The sequence below is a fragment of the Bombyx mori genome, chromosome 4 (assembly GCF_030269925.1).
Source record: "Bombyx mori chromosome 4, ASM3026992v2".
NCBI lineage: Eukaryota > Metazoa > Arthropoda > Insecta > Lepidoptera > Bombycidae > Bombyx > Bombyx mori.
The window spans coordinates 10977165-11000157 of NC_085110.1; the positions used below are offsets into that span (position 1 = coordinate 10977165).

At 33.8% G+C, this 22993-nt stretch overlaps 2 protein-coding genes across 2 annotated transcripts; one reads left to right on the forward strand and one right to left on the reverse strand.

The window, feature by feature from the left end:
* The first annotated feature begins 7397 nt into the window (after positions 1-7397).
* On the forward strand, positions 7398-8736 carry LOC692967 (ras-related protein Rab7). Its single transcript, NM_001046806.1, is given in 3 exon segments — positions 7398-7784; positions 8153-8397; positions 8483-8736. Coding segments are annotated over 3 exon segments (624 nt in total). The 5' UTR covers positions 7398-7604; the 3' UTR covers positions 8682-8736.
* Positions 8737-9640: 904 nt separating this feature from the next.
* LOC101742614 (cysteine desulfurase, mitochondrial) lies at positions 9641-15365 on the reverse strand. Its single transcript, XM_038021833.2, has 8 exons — positions 15050-15365; positions 14652-14728; positions 14319-14573; positions 13613-13778; positions 11223-11507; positions 10476-10649; positions 10173-10305; positions 9641-10073 (listed from the first exon to the last, which is right to left on the reverse strand). Exons 1-8 carry the CDS (start codon positions 15168-15170, stop codon positions 9920-9922), a joined length of 1365 nt encoding a protein of 454 aa, XP_037877761.1. The 5' UTR covers positions 15171-15365; the 3' UTR covers positions 9641-9919.
* Between the last annotated feature and the right edge of the window lie 7628 nt (positions 15366-22993).

Consider the following 22993-nt stretch of genomic DNA (forward strand, 5'->3'; position numbering starts at 1 on the left):
CCTGTTGACATGTCGCAGACCAAAACAGTGTTTGTGCCAGGAACTACGACGTTCTCTAGTTTTAGAGAAGAATTCGCATCGTTACGATACTTTTTCAATTCGTCGTCAAGTTTTTGGCAAGCGGAGAGAGCAGAATGGTCAGTTTCAAAACTAACAGCTTCGATGCGGGACATGGCGTCCGCCACCGTATTGTCTTCCCCTTTTATATGGACAATGTCCGTGGTAAACTGCGAAATAAAAGACAGTTGATTTAACTGTACCGGAGGAAGCCTTTCGCGACGTTGCGAGAACGCGTAAACTAATGGCTTATGGTCCGTATAAATCGTTACGTGCTGTGCGGCTAAGAAGTGTCGATAATGTTGCACACTCTCATATACCGCAAGAAGTTCTCGGTAGTATGCTGGCCACTGGCACTGTCGGGGATTCAGCTTTTTACTAAAGAAACCCAGGGGTTGCCAAGCATCACCGACTTTCTGCTGAAGGCAGGCACCAACGTGAGAACTGGAAGCGTCGGTGAAAAGCCCTAGTTCAGCGTTAGGCAAAGGGTGTGCCAACAGAGCTGCAGATGACAAGCTATCTTTACAGGCATTAAAGCATTCTTCGAGCTCAGGTGTCCAAGTGATCGGTGTGAGACCTTTACCTCCAGTGGCCACGATCGCGTTGACTAGTGGTGCTTGTAACTTGGCCGCATTGCGCAGAAATCGGCGATAATAATTAACCATCCCAATGAAACGACGGAGTCCTTGTACAGTCTGTGGTAGAGGAAAATCTTTTAGAGCTTGAATGCGCTCTGATGGTGGTTTTGTTCCGTCGGCAGATATTCTGTTTCCGAGAAAAGTAACCTCAGGAGCACCAAACACGCATTTTGCTGGATTAATAACGATTCCGTAATCTTCAAATCGCTTGAAAAGAGTACGAAGGTGTGCAGCATGTTGAAGAGCATCACGGGAATACACTAATATGTCGTCAACGTACGCAAAGCAAAAATCGAGACCTTGGACAACTTCGTCTATAAATCTTTGAAACGTTTGGCCTGCGTTGCGCAGACCAAAAGTCATGTAATTAAATTCGTAGAGTCCGAAGGGTGTTATGATGGCGGTTTTACAGATATCCTCAGGCGCAACAGGAATTTGCTGATATGCCTTAACGAGGTCGATTGTACTAAATATACTACACCCAGATATGTTATGGCCAACGTCACCGATATGGCGAACTGGGTACCTGTCGGGTATGGTACGTGAATTCAACGCACGATAATCGCCGCAGGGTCGCCAGGTGCCGTCGCGCTTAGGGACCATATGAAGTGGAGAAGACCACGAACTTTTCGAAGGTCTGGCTGTCCCGCACTGTACCATATCATCAAAAACCTTTTTGGCCTCTTGAAGTTTTTGAGGTGCCAGACGTCTAGGACGACAAGAGACTGGGGCGCCCTCAGTGGTTAGAATATAATGAATTGTGTTATGCTTCGGCTCACGAATAAGTCCTGGTGGCTTCGTAATGGACGGAAATTCCGCAAGAAGTGCACTAAATTGGGATGACGGAGCGCAGACAACTTTGACGCTGGTCTGGTCTAAGACAGCGACGGCAGCAACGCATGACAACCCGGTAATGCTATCGACGAGTCTCTTACTGGCACAATCTGGCAACAACCGATAGTGCGCCAGAAAATCGGAGCCGATGATGGCGGTGTTGACGTCAGCGATAATAAATCGCCATAGAAATGTACGGCGTAGCCCCAAATTAAGCGCCATTTCTATGTGACCAAAAGTGCGTATCTCACTACCATTGGCAGCCGCTAACGTATAGTTTGAACGTACCGGCTTATTTGCTAACCACTGGTATGGGTAACAGGAGAGGTCGGAGCCTGTGTCTATTAAAAAACGGCGCTTGGTTGCGTTTTCGGTGACAAATAATCGGCGACTCTCCTTTAAGCAGTCAGACGTCGCCATCATTGACTGCTTTTGTCGTTTTCCGAAGGTGGCGGCGGCGTCCAGGTACATGGTTGAATACACTTAACAGCTTTAGTATTAAATTTCCTATGGTAAAAGCACATTTGAGGCTTACCAGGTGTTTGTGAGCGTCGTCGCTGATTTGAGAAATCCCGGGTCCTATTTCTACCGCGCTCTGCAGTAAGCACAGCAAGCTGACGCGTGACCTCATCCAGACGCCGTGTGATATCTTCTAACGACGGTGGTGAGACGGCAGACGTGCTTGCTGAGAAAACAGCAGATGAATGAGGTGCGACCATAGCAGGCGAAACTTCCAAAATTTTGTCCGCTAGCTCAGCGACTTTGTCCAGCGAGAGTTCTGATTGGGCGGCCAAAATTGCTTGGAGATGTTGTGGGAGGCGACGCATCCATAGCTGGCGAAGCAAATTTTCATTAGTGAGGGTGTTTCCTGCCAATGATCTAAGATGACGTAAAAACTGCGAAGGACGGCGGTCACCCAATTCTACATCACTGACAAGTTGCCGGACACGTTGCTCCTCAGACGTGGACAACCTACGGATCAACTCGGATTTGAGGTAACCATATTTGTCCTCAGGTGGTGGTTGGAGAATAATGTCCTCTACCTGCCCAATAACTCGGGTATCTAACTGAGCAATCACGTAGTTAAATTTAGTTAGGTCAGCGGAGATGCCTGAAATCGAGAACTGTGCCTCTACCTGAGCAAACCAAATTGCAGGTTGATCAGGCCAGAAGGGAGGAAGTTTTATGGCTACTCTGCATACTGAGGTAGGTTGAGGAAATAATGGGTCTGTGGAGGGTGGGTCCGTTTTATCGACGCATTGCATTTTAAATTTTTGTAACTCAGCCTTTAGGATGGCATTTTGTTGTTGTAACAGCGTATTTTCTTCTCTTACTAATTGTTCGTTTGCCTCCATCATTGAACTTTACGTATACAATTGTAAAAAAAAATTAAGCATTTATACAGCTTAACAACTTAAAAAATAATAATAATAATAAGTAAAGAAGAAAATGAAAATTAATGATTATGGTAAAAGATGGCAAAATACTGACAATAAGAGGCACAGTAAAACAATTAAATAAAATTATAGTAAACAATAAAATAGAAATTAGTTAAATACAGATGTGATGTTAGCACCGACTTACATTTCGTGACTATTTACTTTATAGCATTCATGTAGATAAAACCTAAAACTGTAATTATTTTGCCTCGTAAAAACAAATATTTCCTTACTACTAATCGTACAATAATACCTTAATATTATTATTAATTACAATGTTATACTATGAATTGGTGGAGCAATGAAGGCCCGTTAACAAAATATGATTAACTATTGTTACAAAAAGAACCTTTAAATTAAATTAAAATTTTGTTTTTCTTGTGTTTTTATGTCGACAAAGCTGTTGTATATGCAATTATGTAACAAAATTAAAGTTATAGTATAGGCGGAGAATATGAAAAAGTATTAAGATTAAAATAAAATAAAAAATATAAAACACTTCACTGAGTTAATCAGAAAACACAAAAAAAAAAGAAAATAAGTTCCATGTTGTGGAATGCCGCACCAGGTGTTTAACCGCTTGTACTTGATCACTCTGCTGTGCGCGGCGATGCTGCGCCAAGTGTATATGGTTTGTAGACGATCTTGCCTGAATGCTGTGCCAGGTGTTTATAGTTTGTACTCGACCTTGTCTGGATGCTGCGCCAGGTGTATATGGTTTCTACTCGATCTCTATTTGTAACGATCGATCACGTCGGGGTCACCAATGAGGGAGTGCATATAGAGTCCCTTCTTTATTTCGCCTGGTCGTGTTTTATGTAATTAACACCACAATTGGAACAATATAAATTTTATTGTTGTAGCGGCATAAAGTAATTACATTAAATTAGTTATTTAACTCATTATAAATTATTTTTATGTTTTTCATATTTGGCGGTAAAAAGGTATTGCCTCACAGACTATATCCTTTTTCCCACATCTCGTGCGTTCCGGCTTACGCATAATAAAACGCCACATGGTCTAAGGTAAGTGGAAAATGAGGTTGTGTTTCTGACTGATCCAGATCTGTTTTAATATCGTTCCAAACTTGTTCTTCAGTTCTGTCATCGAGAGTTTTTTTCTTCTTTTTCAGTGACTTAGGGGTCTTCGTTAGTTCTTCGTCCAGAGACCAATTGCTGTCAGTTTCATCCGTGTAATCACTGACTATGATAGTGCTGTCATCTACAGTAGGTTCAGCTTGATTTATTTCAGGTTGTGATGGTTCTGAAGAGGTAAATGGATGAATCCGCTTAACACCTTTGTATATGTCAAATTTATTGTGTGGTAGTAAGTTTGTTGGTACTTGCGGTTTGGAAATTTCGGTAGGGGGGTAGATTTGGTTTATTTCAGATTCAAGGTTAATTGTAGAATTGAGAGACTGTGACGGTAGCTTGTTGGATTTGACTGTAGTGTTATTAGAAGTAGTTAAATTTTCTTGCGTGAGGTTGTTAGGGCCTTTGGTACCAAGAACCTGTTGACTGCTTTGCGGACAGTATTTTGCCAAGTGTCCCATTCCATTACATACAAAGCATTTCATTGTTTCGTTTGTAATATAAATCCAATAATTGGTTTCATCATAATTAATTTGCATCGATTCGGGTAATCTTTTTTCATCCTCAGGGGAAACGTACACTTGTCTCCTAAAGCTCATAATGTGTGAAAAACCAGGGTCCGGGATGCCTACTGTCATGAATGTTATGGGAGACCATACTTTAATACCCATTTCATTAAATTTTTCTTCTAAGATATCGTGCGGAATTATGGGGCAAACGTTGGATAAAACGATACGTTTGTTTCTTGTTATAAGCGGCCGAATCTCCAATACGTGATCTTTCACTTTAAGGATTTTAATGATGTCAACCAATTCGTCAGCTGTTTGTTTTGAGTCCAAGTACACGCAGATTCTCGAGTTGGAAATGCGAGAAATGAAGCGGATTGACGTTGATTTGGTCACTGCGGAAAGGGCTAACAAGTAGTCTCGAATCATGATTCCGTCGATTGAGTTTATAATAATAGCTTGATCTTTCTTCGGGTAACTGGTTTTGGATGTAACATTGGCATAACTTACGGTGGGGGTTGGTTTATCCATAGTGTCAGAAGGGGCTCCCGTTGTCAGGAGTACCCCTCACTTGACAAACGGTATTAAAACAGAGCACTCGGTATTATATTCGTAATTACTCGTTAACTGCGCCGCGTCGACCGATACGTGTGAACCGTACGGAGACCGCAAGGCAACTGAATTTTAAGATTATTCACTCAATAATCTCAATAAGATTATCATAAGACATGTTTAACAAATTCCTTAATTTTAACGAAAAACATGTTTTAAAACATAATCCGTCGGCTGTTTATTTTTGTAAAGTGCAATGTTGGTTCGTTTTCGTTTTGCTGAATATTTTTACTAGTTTTCATATATTTACCCTATTTAGTTTCATTTGAGCAACTGAAAGCTATGATATTAAAATTGATGAAGGTTATGGTAATAGAAAACTATACCAAAGGTACAAAACAAAAACATCTAGGTACCAAAGGTACCTAATTTATAAATTATTGTTACTGTACGCCTGTTTCATTTGATGGAGCCCATTATCTTGTATTGCATATAATTCTCCATGTCGTTTTCCAGCTAAAACATGAAATAGTTTTCCAACACTTTCAATACATAACCTATAAAAAAAAATTAAAAAGTTATTTTACTAATATTAGGAATTTTCGTCTGTGTAAAAAAGTTATAAATGAATACCTACATTATCTCTTGAAAGATAAATAATGAACATATTTACTTATTTGTTTATATTACCTATGTGAACTCCCTATCTTTTTTATACCTTCATAACGATAAGTAGGAGGATGGAAAAAATGTATTTGGTCTAACTTTACGCCAATGCACATTATTTCATTTATTTATTTTTTTAATTAAACTTTATACCAATTAATTGCTCCTTCAGGATTTATATTTGTTTCTTTTTTTCACGATTAAAACCGCGTAGAAAGTTTAGGCATTATAGTTGACGCATGCGCAGTACACATATTTTCAGTGTTCCCAGATGACCCTGTGAATTTCCCCCAACTTTTTTCGAAAACCCCAAAATAGTCTTTTTGAAGAAAAAAAACCCCAAAACAGTCTTTACTTATTTTAAAGAAGAAATAAAAAACCAAAAGGATTCTTTTATTTTTAATCAAGCTGTCCCTATAACTTCAACCATCTCTAAACAATTATTAAAATCATATTCATTTTCGTTATTATTATTTAAAGCATACACGTTTTCTGTGAAAACAAAATTTATGGCTTTATTTGGCAGTGAAAATCGAATCCTGAGAACCGCTTATGCAGTTTCTATTTCCATTTAGTTGCATAATTTGTTCTTTATAATATTGACTTGTGAATAGTATAGTAGACTATAATTATTCTAATAGTAATTGCGAACTGTGTTTGTGGATGAATTATTGATACTTAAAAAACCTCCGAAATTTCTAACTAGCTTTTCCCCCCGAATTTCCCCCCCAAGGTCGAAAAACCCCCCGAATTTCCCCCCCAAGATCGAAAACCCCCCCGAATTTGCAGGGAATCCCCCCCATCTGGCAACTGTGCATATTTTGCATACATTTATTCAACTAATAAAAATAGTAAATTAAACAAAAAACGAGTAATTTCGAAAGAGAACAAACGTGTTTTATATAAGAACTATCGAAAATGAATATTTACGAGTCATTAAGGACGAAAAAATATTAAAAATTGCATTAAGGGGGCTAACTTGTAGGTATATTTTAATTATTATTTTTTAAATAAATAAATGCAGGACAAACAATTATTAACAGTGAACAATCAAGAACAAATTACGAACAAACGAATTAATAGAAAATAAGTATAAAATAGGAAAAAAAAATTTTGTTCACGGGCTAACTTCATTCACCTAAGCACTCCCAAAGTAATCATAGATAATAAGCTTATTTTTTTGAGGGATTTTATAGTAACTGAGACCTTTAAGTCATGTCTTATTTTAATTTATATTCTTATTTTTATGAAAAATGGTATTATGGAGTGAAATGACATGAAATGAAGATGATTAATTTGGGACATTAATTAGCTGCGATGAAATTAAGTGAGATGATATGGGATGATATGTAATCTCAGTAAAATTGTGGTCATTTACTGAGATTTTTTCTGTGGACTTTTTGGAGTATCCCGAGAAGTTACGTCCAGCGGCTTTGTTTCATTTTCCCACATATGTGCACTTTCACAGATATTAAATAGTTAATAAACCACCGTTATTACACATTTAAACCTGAAGAAACACTAAATAGACAAAATAAAACAAATCACACAACTTCACTCCTCGCGCTCCCGCCAAAAAGTCCCATACACTTAATTCATACTAATGATACCTAAGTAATATCAAATTTTATATTGAGTGTATAATCTATGGGTAATACATTTACTATTGAAATTTGAAGACCGCAATTTAGTAAACTTTGAAAGCGCAGCTCTTACTGAAAATGTTGAAATTTAGTGATAGTTAATTATGATACTTATAAAACGTATTCCGCAGTTAATGTCTTGCGACAGAAATAATTAATAGTAAAAAAGAGACAAAATATGGCTGTTGTAAAAACTCCTGTATTGAAAGTAATTTTGTGTGGTGAATACGGTGTTGGAAAGAGTTCATTATTTCGCAGGTTCATTAACAATACCTTTGTTCCAAACTCTGATCGAAGGGCGACTTTAGGTTTAGATCATTTCGAGAAGTTGTACCAAGTTGCGGACAAAGATGTCAAGGTTAATATTATTATTTAAACTGGATTTGCGTGAATATAATTTACATAAGTTTAAGGCATCATTATTATTAGATTCATCATGGCGACATACAGGCATAATTTCTAGTTCTTCAAAAACGCGCTTGCAGTTATTCAAAACATCCGTCGCATAACCCGTCCACAGCACTAGTAGTATCCCTTATCCTATCTACGAATAGCCTATCTGGACTCTACTACTGGCATCTACCCAGATTTGTCATGGCAACATGGTAATGAAACTATAACTAGCGACACTTCTTTTGCTGAACCTACCATATTCCACCAAAAACAACAAAAAGGCAATATGCATAACATGTAATAATACTTTGAGTTAAAAAAATATATGTTCAGTTGCAGTTATGGGATACTGGAGGTATGGAAAGAATAGCTTCGGTGACATCAAGCTATTATAAATTTGCTGAAGCTGCAATTTTGGTCTTTTCACTGGACAATGCTTCATCGTTTCATATTTTGAGTCAACATTTACTTGAAATTGTATCTTATGCAGAAAACGCAAAGATATTTTTATGTGGAAATAAATCTGATTTGGAAGGAGCATCTCCTCAAGTTACTGATGCTGATATTGAGACTTTCTGGTAAAATAGTTTTATTGTTTAGATGCAAAAAAAAATTTTTTTCTAATTTGATTTTGGCATAGCTAATTTTTTCATATATTCACAGTGAGCAGTGCCACAATTTAGTAAATAGCACATACAAAACTTCATGCAAAACTGGCAAAGGTATTGAAGAAATGTTTGCCGATATTGCCCTTCAACTGGTTGAAGCAAACAGATCTAGGATTGAACTGCAGGCCTTGGATCAAAATAGTTTTAAAATTTCAAACCCTGATCAACCACAAGAGCCATCATGTAGCTGTTAATTTCTTTTATTAAATACAGCAATTTAAAAATAATTATGGTATCTGTTTAACACAAAATTTATCTTATATAATAAATTTATCTTATAATACATTTGTTTTTAATAATAAATTATCAATTAGAATGCTTCAATAAACAAATGATTACTAATCCAGACTACTGTACTAAACAGCTGGAGACAACAGCCTCCAGCTTTGTAGTTTTGAGTTAAAGTTATGTATAGTGTTCAAAGACAGTATGTACATAATTATATATAACATAATGAACTTTTCCTTGTCTTCATATGTGCTATAAATATCCAAGACAGGAGGAAAACACTGCTAGATCTCTATTTGTGGGCACTGGAACAAGTTGATAACAATGATAACTATTAAAAAGAAAATTACTTATTTTCTGGTTAATTTAAAATTGTTAACATTCCACAGAATTCAGCAACTTGATCAATTATTTGAGCTAATGCAAATGTGAAGTGTATTATTAGTTGCTTACGCATAATAAAACTTGTTTTGGCTGGCCTTAGTTGTGAATAGTCACTGTACCTTTGCAGTCAACATTAAATAATTTTGTATCACAAATGTTATATTAGCAATTTTGTATACATATTATATTAATATAATCAATGCTTGTATAATTTATTGCAGTGTGATCAATTAACCACCTATATATCTATTGAAGCTTTAATATTGTGTCATTTTTGTTTTGTTTCCGTCCATTAAGCAGTGCAGTATATATAGTGTTATATTGTATGTGTATTTCAAAAGTATTATTAATTAATAGCTAGTATTCTTTATGGGAAAATATCAATATTTCAAATAGACAATAAGATACAGTTTTTTAATTATTATTTTTATAAATATTACTGGATGTTTATTTTAAGACAACATTTCGAAGCTTTTTTATAAATCAAATATTGTGGTGTAATTTATTGAATCTAATACATGTATTAAAATAATAAAAGAAATTTCAACGCAACTTCTATTTATTGTTAATAAAAATAATATCACACATTTCATAACTTGTGTCTTCTGTACATTTGGTACATGATTCTTTTTTATGCAGGAATTTCATTAAAATGTCGTATTTTATAGACATTTTAAACATATCTCCTGTCCTATTTTAAATGATCTTTTTTCCATTACACTCTTGCATAAATACACATTTCGAACCAGATCTTTGCAATCTTATTAAATAAAACAATTTCCTACGTCTAGATTTGGAATATTTTTAACTTTTTTACGTTTTAATGCTGCGACCATTGAATTGTCTTTATATCTATGCCTTCTTGTACCATCTCCCAGAGTGGACTCATTTCTCTTAATCGTTCAACATGTCTTATCGTCTTTTCAGCTGTGTAGTCTACTTCTTCGATTGTTGTGAAGCGACCTAAACCAAATCTATAAAATAAATGTAATATAAAATTAGAAATAATGTAAAACTGAAAACTTGTAACTGATGATTAACTAACTTATTTAATTTGTCAGAATATGTTATACCTTATTGAACTATGGGCTAAGTCTTCATCAGTTCCTATTGCTCTTAAAACATACGAAGGTTCCAATGATGCAGAAGTACATGCTGAACCACTCGACAAGGCTACATCCTTTAAAGCCATCAACAAAGATTCACCTGTGAGAATCAAAATTAAATAAATAAAAGTTTCTCTTTTTTCATTAATTGCATAATCAGAAAGTAAGATTATAAATAAATATTGTGCAAAGATTACAAAGTTATTTCTATTGTTCCATTATTAATTGAATAACACTTGATAATGTAAACAAAAAAAAAATTCACTAGACCTTCAACAAATGCAAAAGATAAGTTTACACAGCCTGGATATGTTTGTTCAGCATCTCCATTTCTTATCACATGTGTCAGCTTAGAATTAATCTTTTCTAAAAACCTTTTAGATAATTTTTCCATCCATAAATGATCATATGCCATTTCACGTCCGGCCAACTCACATGCAGCTCCTAAAATACCCAAAAAAATGATATTTAATTTAAAAATTTAAGGCGTATTAAGGCTTAGTTACCTACCCTAAATCAATAAAATAATGTAAGTAACTAAGCTGTATTTTGGTGTTTAAATACACAGGTCTTATCATTTTCATCATGAATTCATTACTGGTTTTTCTTAGGCCATTAATTAGATATTATCTATTATATCTTTCCTTTCTTTTATTATATCTATACTTAGACTATTATCTAGCCCTATTAAACTACTACTAAGACTTGTGTCAACATCCATCAGTACATCGTCGCATTTCTGTATAACTCTCCTTCATTATTATCTCAAGTACTGATTGCAGGATGTAATGTCTGCTCCAACACACCTAGTTTCACTCGCATGTGTTAGGATGAGCGTCAGTTTTTTGATGAAATACTATACATTATTTATTAGAACCGGTAAACAAAAAAGGGATAGATTTTCACAACTTGTCTAAATCTGGGCTGCAGTATCTATTTATGGCGTTTACAGACTAATAACTTTTTAATAGATGTACTGTGAACATATCTATGGTAATAAAAACATTGTCAACGAACCTAATCCCACAACAAGTGGTGTGGGTACAGTTCCACTTCTCATGCCTCTCTCCTGTCCACCCCCACTCTGTATTGGCTCTACGCGCACTCGAGGCCTCCGCCTAATGTATAGTGCGCCCACGCCTTTAGGTCCATAAACTTTGTGTCCAGAAATCGACATCAAATCAATGTTCATTGTGTTAACATCCAAAGGTACCTTTCCAACAGCTTGGGCAGCATCAGTATGAAAAAATACTTTCTTGCTTTTGCATATTGCTCCTATAGCTTCAATTGGTTGTCTAACACCTGCAAATATTACACACACATATTATTACATATAAGTTATATAGATTTATGGTGTACACACCTCTGTGCTAAAGATTTTATCTTTTCAATAAATTTGTATTAATAACCCAATTGTTTTACGGGATTTCATAAAAAAGATTATCGTTGTAACTTATATTGTCCGACAACTGACTTAAGATTGTATTACTTTTAATCGTAAATATAATAATTAATTATATTTATGTCTAAATTGTAAATTGTGTAGTTATGGAAAGTAGCGAGCCATTTCCACCATAAGTAGGTATCTATTAGGTTAATTATTAGGTAGGCTCAACACAAACTATCTCTATAAAATTAATTTGGAAATAAATAACATTTTTATTTTATTCAATTAGATTCGTAAAATGCATGTTGTTGTAAAAAATAATCGTTGTTTGTAGTTTTCACAGCACAATTGACTGTCATTTCGTAGGTTGGAAAAGAAGCGCATGGCTCTCTTGGTCCAAACTTCACAACGTGCCACTACTCACATTAATTTCCGGATGGATTTCCATCTATTGTGTGGTTATCTCACCCTTCAAACCGGATGGAATGCATGACTGTTCTGTTACAAAAATAGACAGGGTTGTGGTAACTACATCTCATGGAAAGAGATTGGGTGGTGCTATCTAGACAGATACACCGTACTTAGCCACAGTTTTACAATCCATAAAGTTCAGAAAGTAATGTACTTGCGCGTAACGGCGGGGAACGGGCAGGGCGACGCGGATCGCGGCCCTCAATTGCGCTTACTTTGCGCACTCAAACTCTGAGAGCAGATCGGACCGCATGCATCGCAAGAAAGTTTTGCGAGAATCGTTTTTTATTACTTTCATTAAAATGGTGCACACTTGTGCCAAATGTGCATCTACAGCAAAATAAAACAAGAATCATGCTTGCGATTACATAGATTTCTCCGTGGCGACACGTTATTTTTTTATTGCTTAGATGGGTGGACGAGCTCACAGCCCACCTGATGTGAAGTGGTTACTGGAGCCCATAGACATCTACAACGTAAATGCGCCACCCACCTTGAGATATGTTCTCAGGTCTCAAGTATAGTAAGGAGCTAAGTTTATTTCTATAATTTTGTGTTACCTTACCAAATATCATCTTTCAATAGAAGTTACAAAAAATGTAAACAAGCTTAAACATTGAAACAGCCAATCTAATGATGTAATGAACTAGAAAACCATTTAAGACAGAATTTTCCACTCATTTGTTGGAGACAATATTTTAGAGAAATTACTTAATTAACATAGTAAGTAAAGTAAAATTTAAATCACAGCTATGCTCCTGTTTCCCTCAAAAATTTATAAGATCGGAATGCAAATATAATACTTAATTAAATTTAATAATATAAATCTGAAAACACCCAATAATAAAGTGACATGTAACTATCTGGCAGCACAACACATGTAATGTAATTAGGTATGTACTTATAAATAAATGATTGTAATAATTACATATATTACAAGTCTTGGAATTTTGTATTTGATAGCGTAAGTACCTACCCAAGGGCTAGGGGTCGTCTGAAATCAATGGATTCAGACTCATCTCAAATGTATGGATTGTAAAACTGTGACTGAGCCTCTAGGAGGCCTGTAATACTGAATATTAAAAAAATATAATCCCACATAAGTAGTTGATATTACCCTGCCAATTTCTGGTACAGAGCCGTTATGCATTAAGTTTGAAGCTTGAGACCACCATACAATTGAAGTGAGACAGCAATATCATGTCTCGAGGGGAGTAATTGATGTTACTTTGAATGAAATATTAAACTTTTATGATAATGCAAATTGTCAAACAATTTTATTTTATTGCAAGGTCAGATAAAGTTTATAATTTATTTACATTACTGTTAAATTATAAAATATTACAAGTTAATGATGATAAGACAATGTCAACAAATTTTTGGATCTTGAGGTTAAATTAGTTTATTAATGTTCCTTGCTATCATATCACACAATATATTTAAAGTTGAAAGGTTATTAATATATAACAAATTAACAAAAAAATATAAACATTACAGAGATTACAAATCACAATAGCACATAATGAAAAAAGTTTACATGTTTACAAACCTATTTCATTATTGACAGTCATTATAGATACCAAACTGGTTTCTGGCGTGATGGCATCTTCCAAATCCTTTAAATTTATAATTCCATTCTGTTGGACTGGTAAATATGTAATTCTGAAACCTTCACCTTCTAAAGCACGACATGAGTCTAAAACACATTTGTGTTCCTGAAGAATAAAAACTCCATTATTACCAAAATATAATTTTTGAAAAAAAAAAAGCAACAATGTAATCTTGTGACTATAGTGTAAGTGTAAACTTGTGTTAATAGACAGACTAAATGAAAATTACAACGACTGAAATAAATAATAAATAACGACGCTTGAAAGGCAAATGTGACTAAGCGACAATAACTGCTTTGTATGAGGCCTATGTCTATAATAATATGAATGATAGGCAATAACCATATTCGATGTGCAAAAAATATATATTTCTAGGTCTATTAAATTCATTTCAATCCTACAGCTAGATTCATTAAAATATAATTTTTTTCGGGTATTTCAACTTTAAATTAGTCTACTGTAAAGTTCACGCATTGTCGCTTAGTCACGTTTGCCTTTCAAGTGTCGATAAGTTCATTCTAATGGCTATGAATCAATCTTTTACTTAGCTATTATAATTTATGCAGTGAGTTAAAAATATAATGTTTATTATAGAAATTTCTACTACTAAAGGACTTTTTTGAATAAAAATAATTAAAAACTTACAATTTGAGTAGTAATGACATGCTTTTTTCTTGGTGCATAAAATCGACCCACACCTTTAACAGATATGTTATTTGATTCTGTTGCTCCTGAAGTAAATATAATTTCTTTTGGTTCAGCATTTATTAAATTTGCCACTTGTTCTCTGGCTTTTTCAACAGCAGCTTCACTTTCCCATCCATACGCATGAGTTCTTGAATGTGGATTGCCATGATAACTTACTAAGTATGGTAGCATTACATCAAGAACTCTAGGATCCTGAAGTTAATTGCACTTAAATCTCCATTCATAAGTGATATGAATAAATGTAAAATTTTCGTATCATGTTCTACTTACCATTGGTGTAGTGGCTTGAGCATCGAAATACAAAGGCCGGCCAACTTCCTCATGTTTTAATGAAAATTTGTCATTTGCTGAAACATGTACTGATTTTAACTTTTTATAATAAATTTGCAACAAAATTAAATTTTGCAGTAAATGTTTATTGAATAACAAATGTATTTGATGTGGGAAGTTGACACGTAATGTATAATATTCCATGTTTACTCAAAAAATTGTGGCAATTGTGATGTAAATGATTAGCACATTTTGTTGATAGGGTAAAAATCAATAATATAGCGTAACTTTGTATAATATTATGACATTGAATATACACTATTAACTTAAACCTTAGAACATAGAAATTAGATACAAAAATAAGTAGGTATAATACTAATTAAATCATGGTAGTTTACCAGAATCGGAAAAAAAATTGCTTTGCTCAAATATAACAACGCCGTTTCCATTTAATTGGGTTTTCTGTTTTATTGCGGATTTACAAACCACCGAAATCACGTTTTTTGTCAAACGGAACATTTTGAATGAAATAAATTAAACAATTTTGCAAGTTTAAAAACAAGCAATTCTTAACCAGAGTCTTGACTAAAATAATTTCGAATTCATATCATTCATTCATATGATTCAATCGTGTGATTGACATTTGTTTTTTTTTTTAATTTATTTACGGCCAACGGTTACAAGACCTTATAGACTATTGACACTTGTTGTCAGGGCAGTGTGACCAGATTTCATTTGATGAATCTACTGCTTGTGGAGGTTAAAATCTACTGAATTCTACCAAAAGAGAAAGAGAAATACTAAAAATCTATTATACTTTTTTTACTGTCGTGTTACAATGTAAATTGTGAAATATTGTTATGTGTATATAACAATTAATTATTTTAATTTAACAATAAAATATAATTTAACAATAAACAATAAAATAATAAAAAGAAACCACAATTAATTAAAGAGACAATGTTCTTGTTTAAATTAAATTCTAATTAAAAATATAATTTTCGTCTTTAGGTTGGGTAACATTTGCATAAAGTTGTTTTGAGTGGACTTTTGGCGGGAACGTGAGGAGTGAAGTTGTGTGATTTGTTTTATTTTGTCTAGTTAGTGTTTCTTCAGATTTAAACGTGTAATAGCGGTGGTTTATTAACTGTTTAGTATCTGTGAAAGTGCACAAATTTGGGAAAATAAAACAAAGCCACTGAACGTAACTTCTCGGGATCTTCCAAAAAGTCCACTGAAAAAGTCTCAGTAAATGACCACCATTTTACTGAGATTATACTTCATCCCATATCATCTCATCTCATGTCATTTCATTTCGTTTTCATTTCACTTTATGCCATGTTTCATCATAATCAACTTCATTTCATTTTATAATATCATTTTCATTTATAAAAGTTACGTATCATTAAAATTAAAATAAGACTTGACCTAAAGGTCTTAGTTACCAGGTCATAAAATACCTTAAAAAAAAAAAGTTGTTTTGAGTCCATTGATATCTTGTACTTCTGTCAGGATCAAATGTGTGACATCAACTGTCATAGCCCCTCTTTTTCATGCATTAGGTATTGCAGCAACATTCTTATTATTAAATCGATTTCGATCTTGATTTTTAATCCTATATTAATAGGATATTAATCAGAAATTATTCTTTCTACTTTGGCTGACAGATTTGGCTGACTTCACTCCAAAATTTATCCACCATAAAAGTTTCAGACGTCGAACTAGAAGTTGACAATAAATTAGACACGGAAACATCTAACTTTAATTCCCTATTTTCTTTGTCAACAATTTGCAGGTTTTGTGCTGCGACTACAAGGTATCGTGATGAATGGGACGTCGCGATATCCTTATGTATATTTATGTTTCATTTTAAGCTCGATTATAAAAATTCTCAATGAAGGAATTCCCACTAGTCTATCACACTATGCTCACGGCACGAACGGTAACGAAAAGAATGAAAATTAAATAGTTACAATCCATTCGATGAAAGGGGGAATTTATCCGTTATGCCAAAAAGTACTAGATTAAATGAAAAGCGTGAATTCTACTAAAATATACAAAATAATTTTTACATACTAAATTGTGTTGCCAGTACCTCAAAATCTACTAAAAAAGTAGAAATCTACTAAATCTGGTCACGCTGTGTCAGGGTGCGATCTGAGACCAATGAATCGAAGAATCGATTTTTTATCGAGTCTATTCCACACTGTACAGAACCAAGACAAAATTTTGTATGGAATGCAATGCAAAAAAATTCCAGTATCATGTAAATCTGTACTGGATATCTAATCGTGATACTTCATTATTTTATCTCATAGGCATGGTGGTGGTACCTATGTGTGAGCTCACAAGACCATTAATTACGCAAATTATAGTTTTTGCGGGTTTCATTTTTGTTGGACGATGTTATTATTTCATCGTGGGAGTAATTCGTGAAAATATGTGAAGTGCGTATTTCAATAAAAAATGGTACCTACTTTTATGCGGATTTGAACACCGGCACAATCACATCGCGCGATTCGAATGTTGTCTTGTCCTAAACCGCTATATGAAATTAAAGATGCTCGATAGTTACAATGCTTGGGATTTTTTTGTCTTACTTAAATTTAATAAGAAGGTGTAGCCCCCTTTGAAATGCTTGCAAGCCAAGGCTTTCAAAAATATATAAAATATAATATAATGTATTAAAATACATAATATTACAGTGCATTTCCAATATTTGCAAATAAGGACTGTTATATACTCATTGTATTGGAAGTCATAAGATAAAAGTGATAGTTTCACAGTAGTAAGTAAACTTTAGTGTTACAATTATTGCCGATAACACAAGCCGAAGTCTTGCAAATGAATACCAGGTGTAAACACTTGGTGCAGTAATCCTACAACTCAATTTCGCACTTCCTACCCTAGGCACGTCAAATTCAGGGATTATGAAAGATAAAAAGTCTGGTCCCCAGGCCATCAAATTAATAAAAGATCAGATTAATAATGTTTCACAAAACAGTGTTTGATGCAAAATGCCCAATGAGTTTCTGGCTCACTGAATTTGGCCCCTTTTTTGGATTTTCGGATTTTTTAATTTTTAATTATTTGTTCGTCGTTTGTTTTGTCGTTGTCTTTTATTTATTTATAATTAATTAAACAAATGATCACCCTTATGTTGCCCCTTCTTACTTACTTACTTATCTTTATTTTTATCGCTCAGATTAATTCATTTTGATCAATTATCGTTTGTTCGACGACTATTGGTTATTGATTGATCATAAAAAACAAATAAATAAAATAAAAAACGAAGCCTTGTAATATATATCAATCAAGATACTTCTCGATAATAATAATTAAGCTAATATAGACGTAAACAATTTGTTTTTTTAAATAAAATCCTGTTTATAGCGTATATATACCTAGTCAGGTCATAAATTCTGTCACATGTTTAATGTAAAATAATTGAAACAAGTTTATTCATTATGTAACCATTCATATACCAAAATGAACTTAACAAAACATAGATTCTTATGACACTAAAGTTTATTCAAAATGACCTCCGTGATTCTGAATACAGGCCTTCAATCTGCGCGGCCAGTCGTCTATCGCAGCACGAACGAGGTCCATGTCAATATCGGCGGCTGCCTTAATCAAGGATGTATTGAGTGACTCCAAATTGGGATGAGGCTTTGAGCACGCCTTTTCCTCCAAGTGTTGCCATATCTTGTAATCTAACGGATTCAAATCTGGACTGGAGGAAGGCCAGTCTTTGTGCCGGATGAAGTCAATTTCACGCGCCGCCAGCCAGTCTTGTGTGCTCTTCGCTCTATGAGCTGGCGCCGAATCTTGTTGGAATACCCAGTGCCTGTTATTGAACATGGTATGAGAAACAGGTTCCACATGATTCGTCAGGACTGTATTTTGATACACAACTGCATTCGTTTTTACACCTTTCTCACAAAAATGTACCTCTGTTAAGCCCCAATAAGAAACTCCCAACCATACCATGAGCGAGGATGGAAAATGACCTCGTTGGACACGCGGAATACGGTTGCTCGCTTCTTCACTACTGTGTGCGTACACCTTATCATTTTGTTTGTTGTAGCTCTCTTCTACGGTAAAAAATTTTTCATCCGAAAAAAGAATTTCCCGATATTTTTTTCCCGCGTACCGCTTCAACAAAGCGCGGCATCTCTTCAGTCTCAGGTCCATTAGACGAGCATTCAAACGATGTCCTGTTTTTCTTCGATATGCCCGAAGCCCTAAGTCTTCATTTAACACCCTTTTCACCGTGGTTCTGCTTAACCCCATCTGAAGGACCAACAGTTTCTGCTTACGTTTGGGATTTCTTTGAATTCGCGCCTTCATAGCTTTTATCACTGCTGGAGTCCTAACAGACCGAGGGCGACCACTTCTTGACCTGTCATCTACACTAGAGTCTTCATTGTATCGTTTGATGGTACGATAAACGAATCTTTTGGTTATATTCAAAATTTTCAGTATGTTAAAAATTTGAATTGGCGCGTAACCGCAACGATGCAACGCAATAACTGCAACTCGGTCTTCTTTAAGCGTCCACTCCATATTAAAAAATGAGTAAAATTCTAAAAGTATACATTTTTATTTTCATGAACAATTCGAAATTCGAATTCAATAAACTTTTTTGTGGCCAGCATTCTAAAAGAAAAGTTTTTACTGTGTGACAATACTTATGACCTGACTAGTTATATATATACTAAGTTTATTCTTCCATATTAAATGAATTTCTACTAAATGTCCCCCCGCAATATATTTCTTGAACTTATAAATAATTATCATTTCAACAAAAACAGATTTTGTGTGCATTACATTTACATTTTTTGAACTACGTAATTAATTTAGGAATTACTAATTTTATTATAAAACTGCTAGCTGACCCGGCAGACTTCGTAGTGCCTCAATCGATAAATAAAAGACCTAAACTTTTGTATAAAATAAACTTAAAACAAACAAAAGGAATCCATCCGACGGGGGACACATCAAAGGAAAAACATCATATTTTTATTTAATTCCAAGCATTTTCATATTTATCTACCTTTTAAACCTTCTCTGGACTTCCACAAATAATTCAAGACCAAAATTAGCCAAATCGGTCCAGCCGTTCTCGATTTTTAGCGAGACTAACGAACAGCAACTCATTTTATATATAAAGATACAAGTATCATAACTATCTTCTATTGCATGGTAATGAATAGTATCATTTTAACACGAAAAAATTGTACTCCTAAAATATTCTTAAAAATAATTAGAAATCACTGAAATTTCAATGTGCTTGTTAATATTCAATATCATTAAAAATAACTGAATTTATTAAAACCGCGCTAATCGTACCTTAACGATTAATTGGCCGTTACATTCAATTTACTGACATTTTTTTCATGAAGTATTGTTGAAGTTTTCAATATTTTTTTGATCTACATATGAAATAATTAGACAGTATAAACGCACTTGTAAACAAAACGCTAGTAAATATGGCCCATGGAGTTAATAAGTACCTACCATAGAGTTACTATTCTAACTGGAGTGCTTACTTCGTTTGACATAAAAACTAAAAATATACTTTATCTCTATGGCTTAAAGTTTATTTTTAAATAGCAAAAGATGTAAGGAAAAACGGTCTGAAAAGAGAATGACATAGAGTTACTATGAGAATGATTATTAAGTGGTGGTGTCCCTCTCGCACATTTTACAAACAAAAAGCAGTGTTGCTAGCTTAGAGGATTTTCCATAAAATCTCGGAATTTGGACCCCCGTCTTAGTTATCAAAAATGGCTTTTAGTGGTTAGTGGATTTTTTAGTAGCTTGGGCGTTGTTGAAAATTATTGAAAAGGTTAAAATCAATCCACTTTACAGGATTTTAAACATTTTATGACAATAATATATCTAAATACATATTATTTAAACGATGTGACTTAAACTTAACTAGAAAATATTGCGACAATTTAGAATTTCCATCAACGTCAAAAATTAAATTGGTTCAACATAAACGTACAAAGTTATGGTGAATTTATTTTCTGATGATGACAATTTATTAAAATAAATTATATAAGAAGTATTGATTATATGATATATATTGATTTTTAATAGAACATCATATATTAATAAAGCTCATTAACAAAAAAAATATTGTTCTATATTAATAAGAACTCTGTTTAATGGAAAATTTTATGGTAGGTACGTAGATTTCTGATGGTTTTCATGTTGAATTTGGTGGGAAGCCAGATTAATTGTTGGCATCACCGAAAAAGAGCTATGAATGGATTAAAAGAAAAATGGCGTCTATTTACGTTTGTAGTGCGAAGTTAAAATGGCACTGATACAGCTTGTGGCTTGTTTTTTTTTCGAAAATCGTGAAAGTTTCCGTGTAATCATGGTGAACACTTTTAATATAAGTGGTTTTAAGCGAGAATCCTCTCCAGTTTGTGGAATATCCTTCCATATGTCAGATTCATTGATAAATTTTTACTAGTGTGAGCATATATTTTTAAAATGTGAGATATATTTTCTCATTATAATATTTAATACCATTTGTCTTGTAAATTGTACTTTATCTATGTCATATACTAAATTTGAAAAAACAATCGTGAAAACTATAATTTTGCAATGTATTTTTCATATTATAAGAGCCATCACGTGGTATTTCTTGAACTTTTTTTATTGTATTGAATAGCGTCGCACGCAAGCATGTATATCATTTGCCTGACGTTAAGCGAACGAGGAGGATCTTCTAGTAAATATGACTTTGGAATTTCTGGAAAATGTCCTTTAAAAAGGTCAAACAAGAAGAATCAAGTACTCAAACGCAAGAAATAAAAAATACCCCGAGAAAAGCAAAATTACGACAAGATGTTAAGGTATTGAAACAAAAACTTAAAAGTCGTGAAATAGTGATTGTAAATATAAAGTCGATTTTAGATTTATTAAAGAAAAATGGCGATTTTTAATTGAATTGAAATTTAAATTGCGAAATTTTAATGATACTCATGGTCCACTTAGATATTGATTAAAATAAATTATGTATTTCGTTGAAAAAAAAGAATTTACTTAAAAATAAATAGAGGAAATGTTATATTATAAGATTACAGAAAATTTACTGAACTTAATAATAATAATATAACCAATATTTTGTAAATAGAGATCAAGTACTATGTGTATTGTGTTATGTGTATTGACTTGTCATTTAAGAGTTATTTAATTGTTTACATATAACAAATAAATGAATTTCAGTTCATTTCATTTTATTACCCATTGTGTTTTATTTCATAAAATGTAACTAGTAGACTTAATATACACGTGTCATGATAATAGCACAGAAGTAAAAATACAAGTAATTTTAAATCAATTGAAGATGTGAATGTAGGAAAAGAGCACCCGATACGCGCAGACCATGTGTGTTGCAGTGTCTCACTCAGTGTGTCAAATATTAATTTGCACGGCCCACTTAGCCAGTACACTAAAGTAGGAATTGCGTAATTAAGTTCAACATAATATTTAAGTCGCGGTTGAGTATTCGGACGTTAAACATGAGTTTGAGGAAGTTTAAGTAATAGCACTGAGGTAATGATGTTTGTAATAAAACTCAGTGCTAGATTTTCGACAACGCAGCAACTTCCAAAAAAAAACGTCGAAAAAAGGCACCATGACGACGAAGCAATGTTTAGAATTGAATTTACATAAATAAAACGTTGCAAGCACGTGTTTTGTATTTACATAGGGTTACACAGAATTACTTAAGGTAAATTCAAAACTGATGCATGTGTATAATTTTATCCTATAAATAAATTTTATATGGTCACCACATTAGACAAGGACACCGCGACCAAAAAGTATTCTCTTTCGAGACCGATTTCTCGGCATCAGACAGCACTCCAGTTGTAGGTACTTATTAACTCCATGGTACCTACATAATAGAATAGTAACTCTATGATATGGCCATTGCCAGCTGACTGACAAAACCGGCGCATGCGCAATGTAGGCGTGAGGTGTTGGTTTGCTAGATATAAAATAATTAATAATTGGGAATTTAATTCTTTTTATGATCGAACAATCACCAATAGTCGTCGAACAAACGATAATTGATCACAATGAATTAATCTCAGCGATAAAAATAAAGATATCTAGTAATGAGGGGCAACCTACGGGTGATCATTTGTTTAATTAATTATAAATAAATAAAAGACCAACAAACAATTTTTACATCCGAACATTAACGAACAAATGACGAACAAATAATTAAAAATAAAAAAATCTGAAATTAAAAAAAAGGTGGCGTGAGGTGATGGTTTTCTTATTACACCGGTCACTCACATGCGCACGAA

Coding starts and splice junctions, on each gene's coding strand:
- LOC101742614 (XM_038021833.2), bottom strand. CDS start 15,170: ATGTTCCGTTTGACAAAAAACGTGATTTCGGTGGTTTGTAAATCCGCA. Junction 13,779..14,318: donor ATGTCATTACTACTCAAATT/GTAAGTTTTTAA, acceptor TTTATTCTTCAG/GAACACAAATGTGTTTTAGA. Junction 10,650..11,222: donor ACCACTTGTTGTGGGATTAG/GTTCGTTGACAA, acceptor TGGGTATTTTAG/GAGCTGCATGTGAGTTGGCC.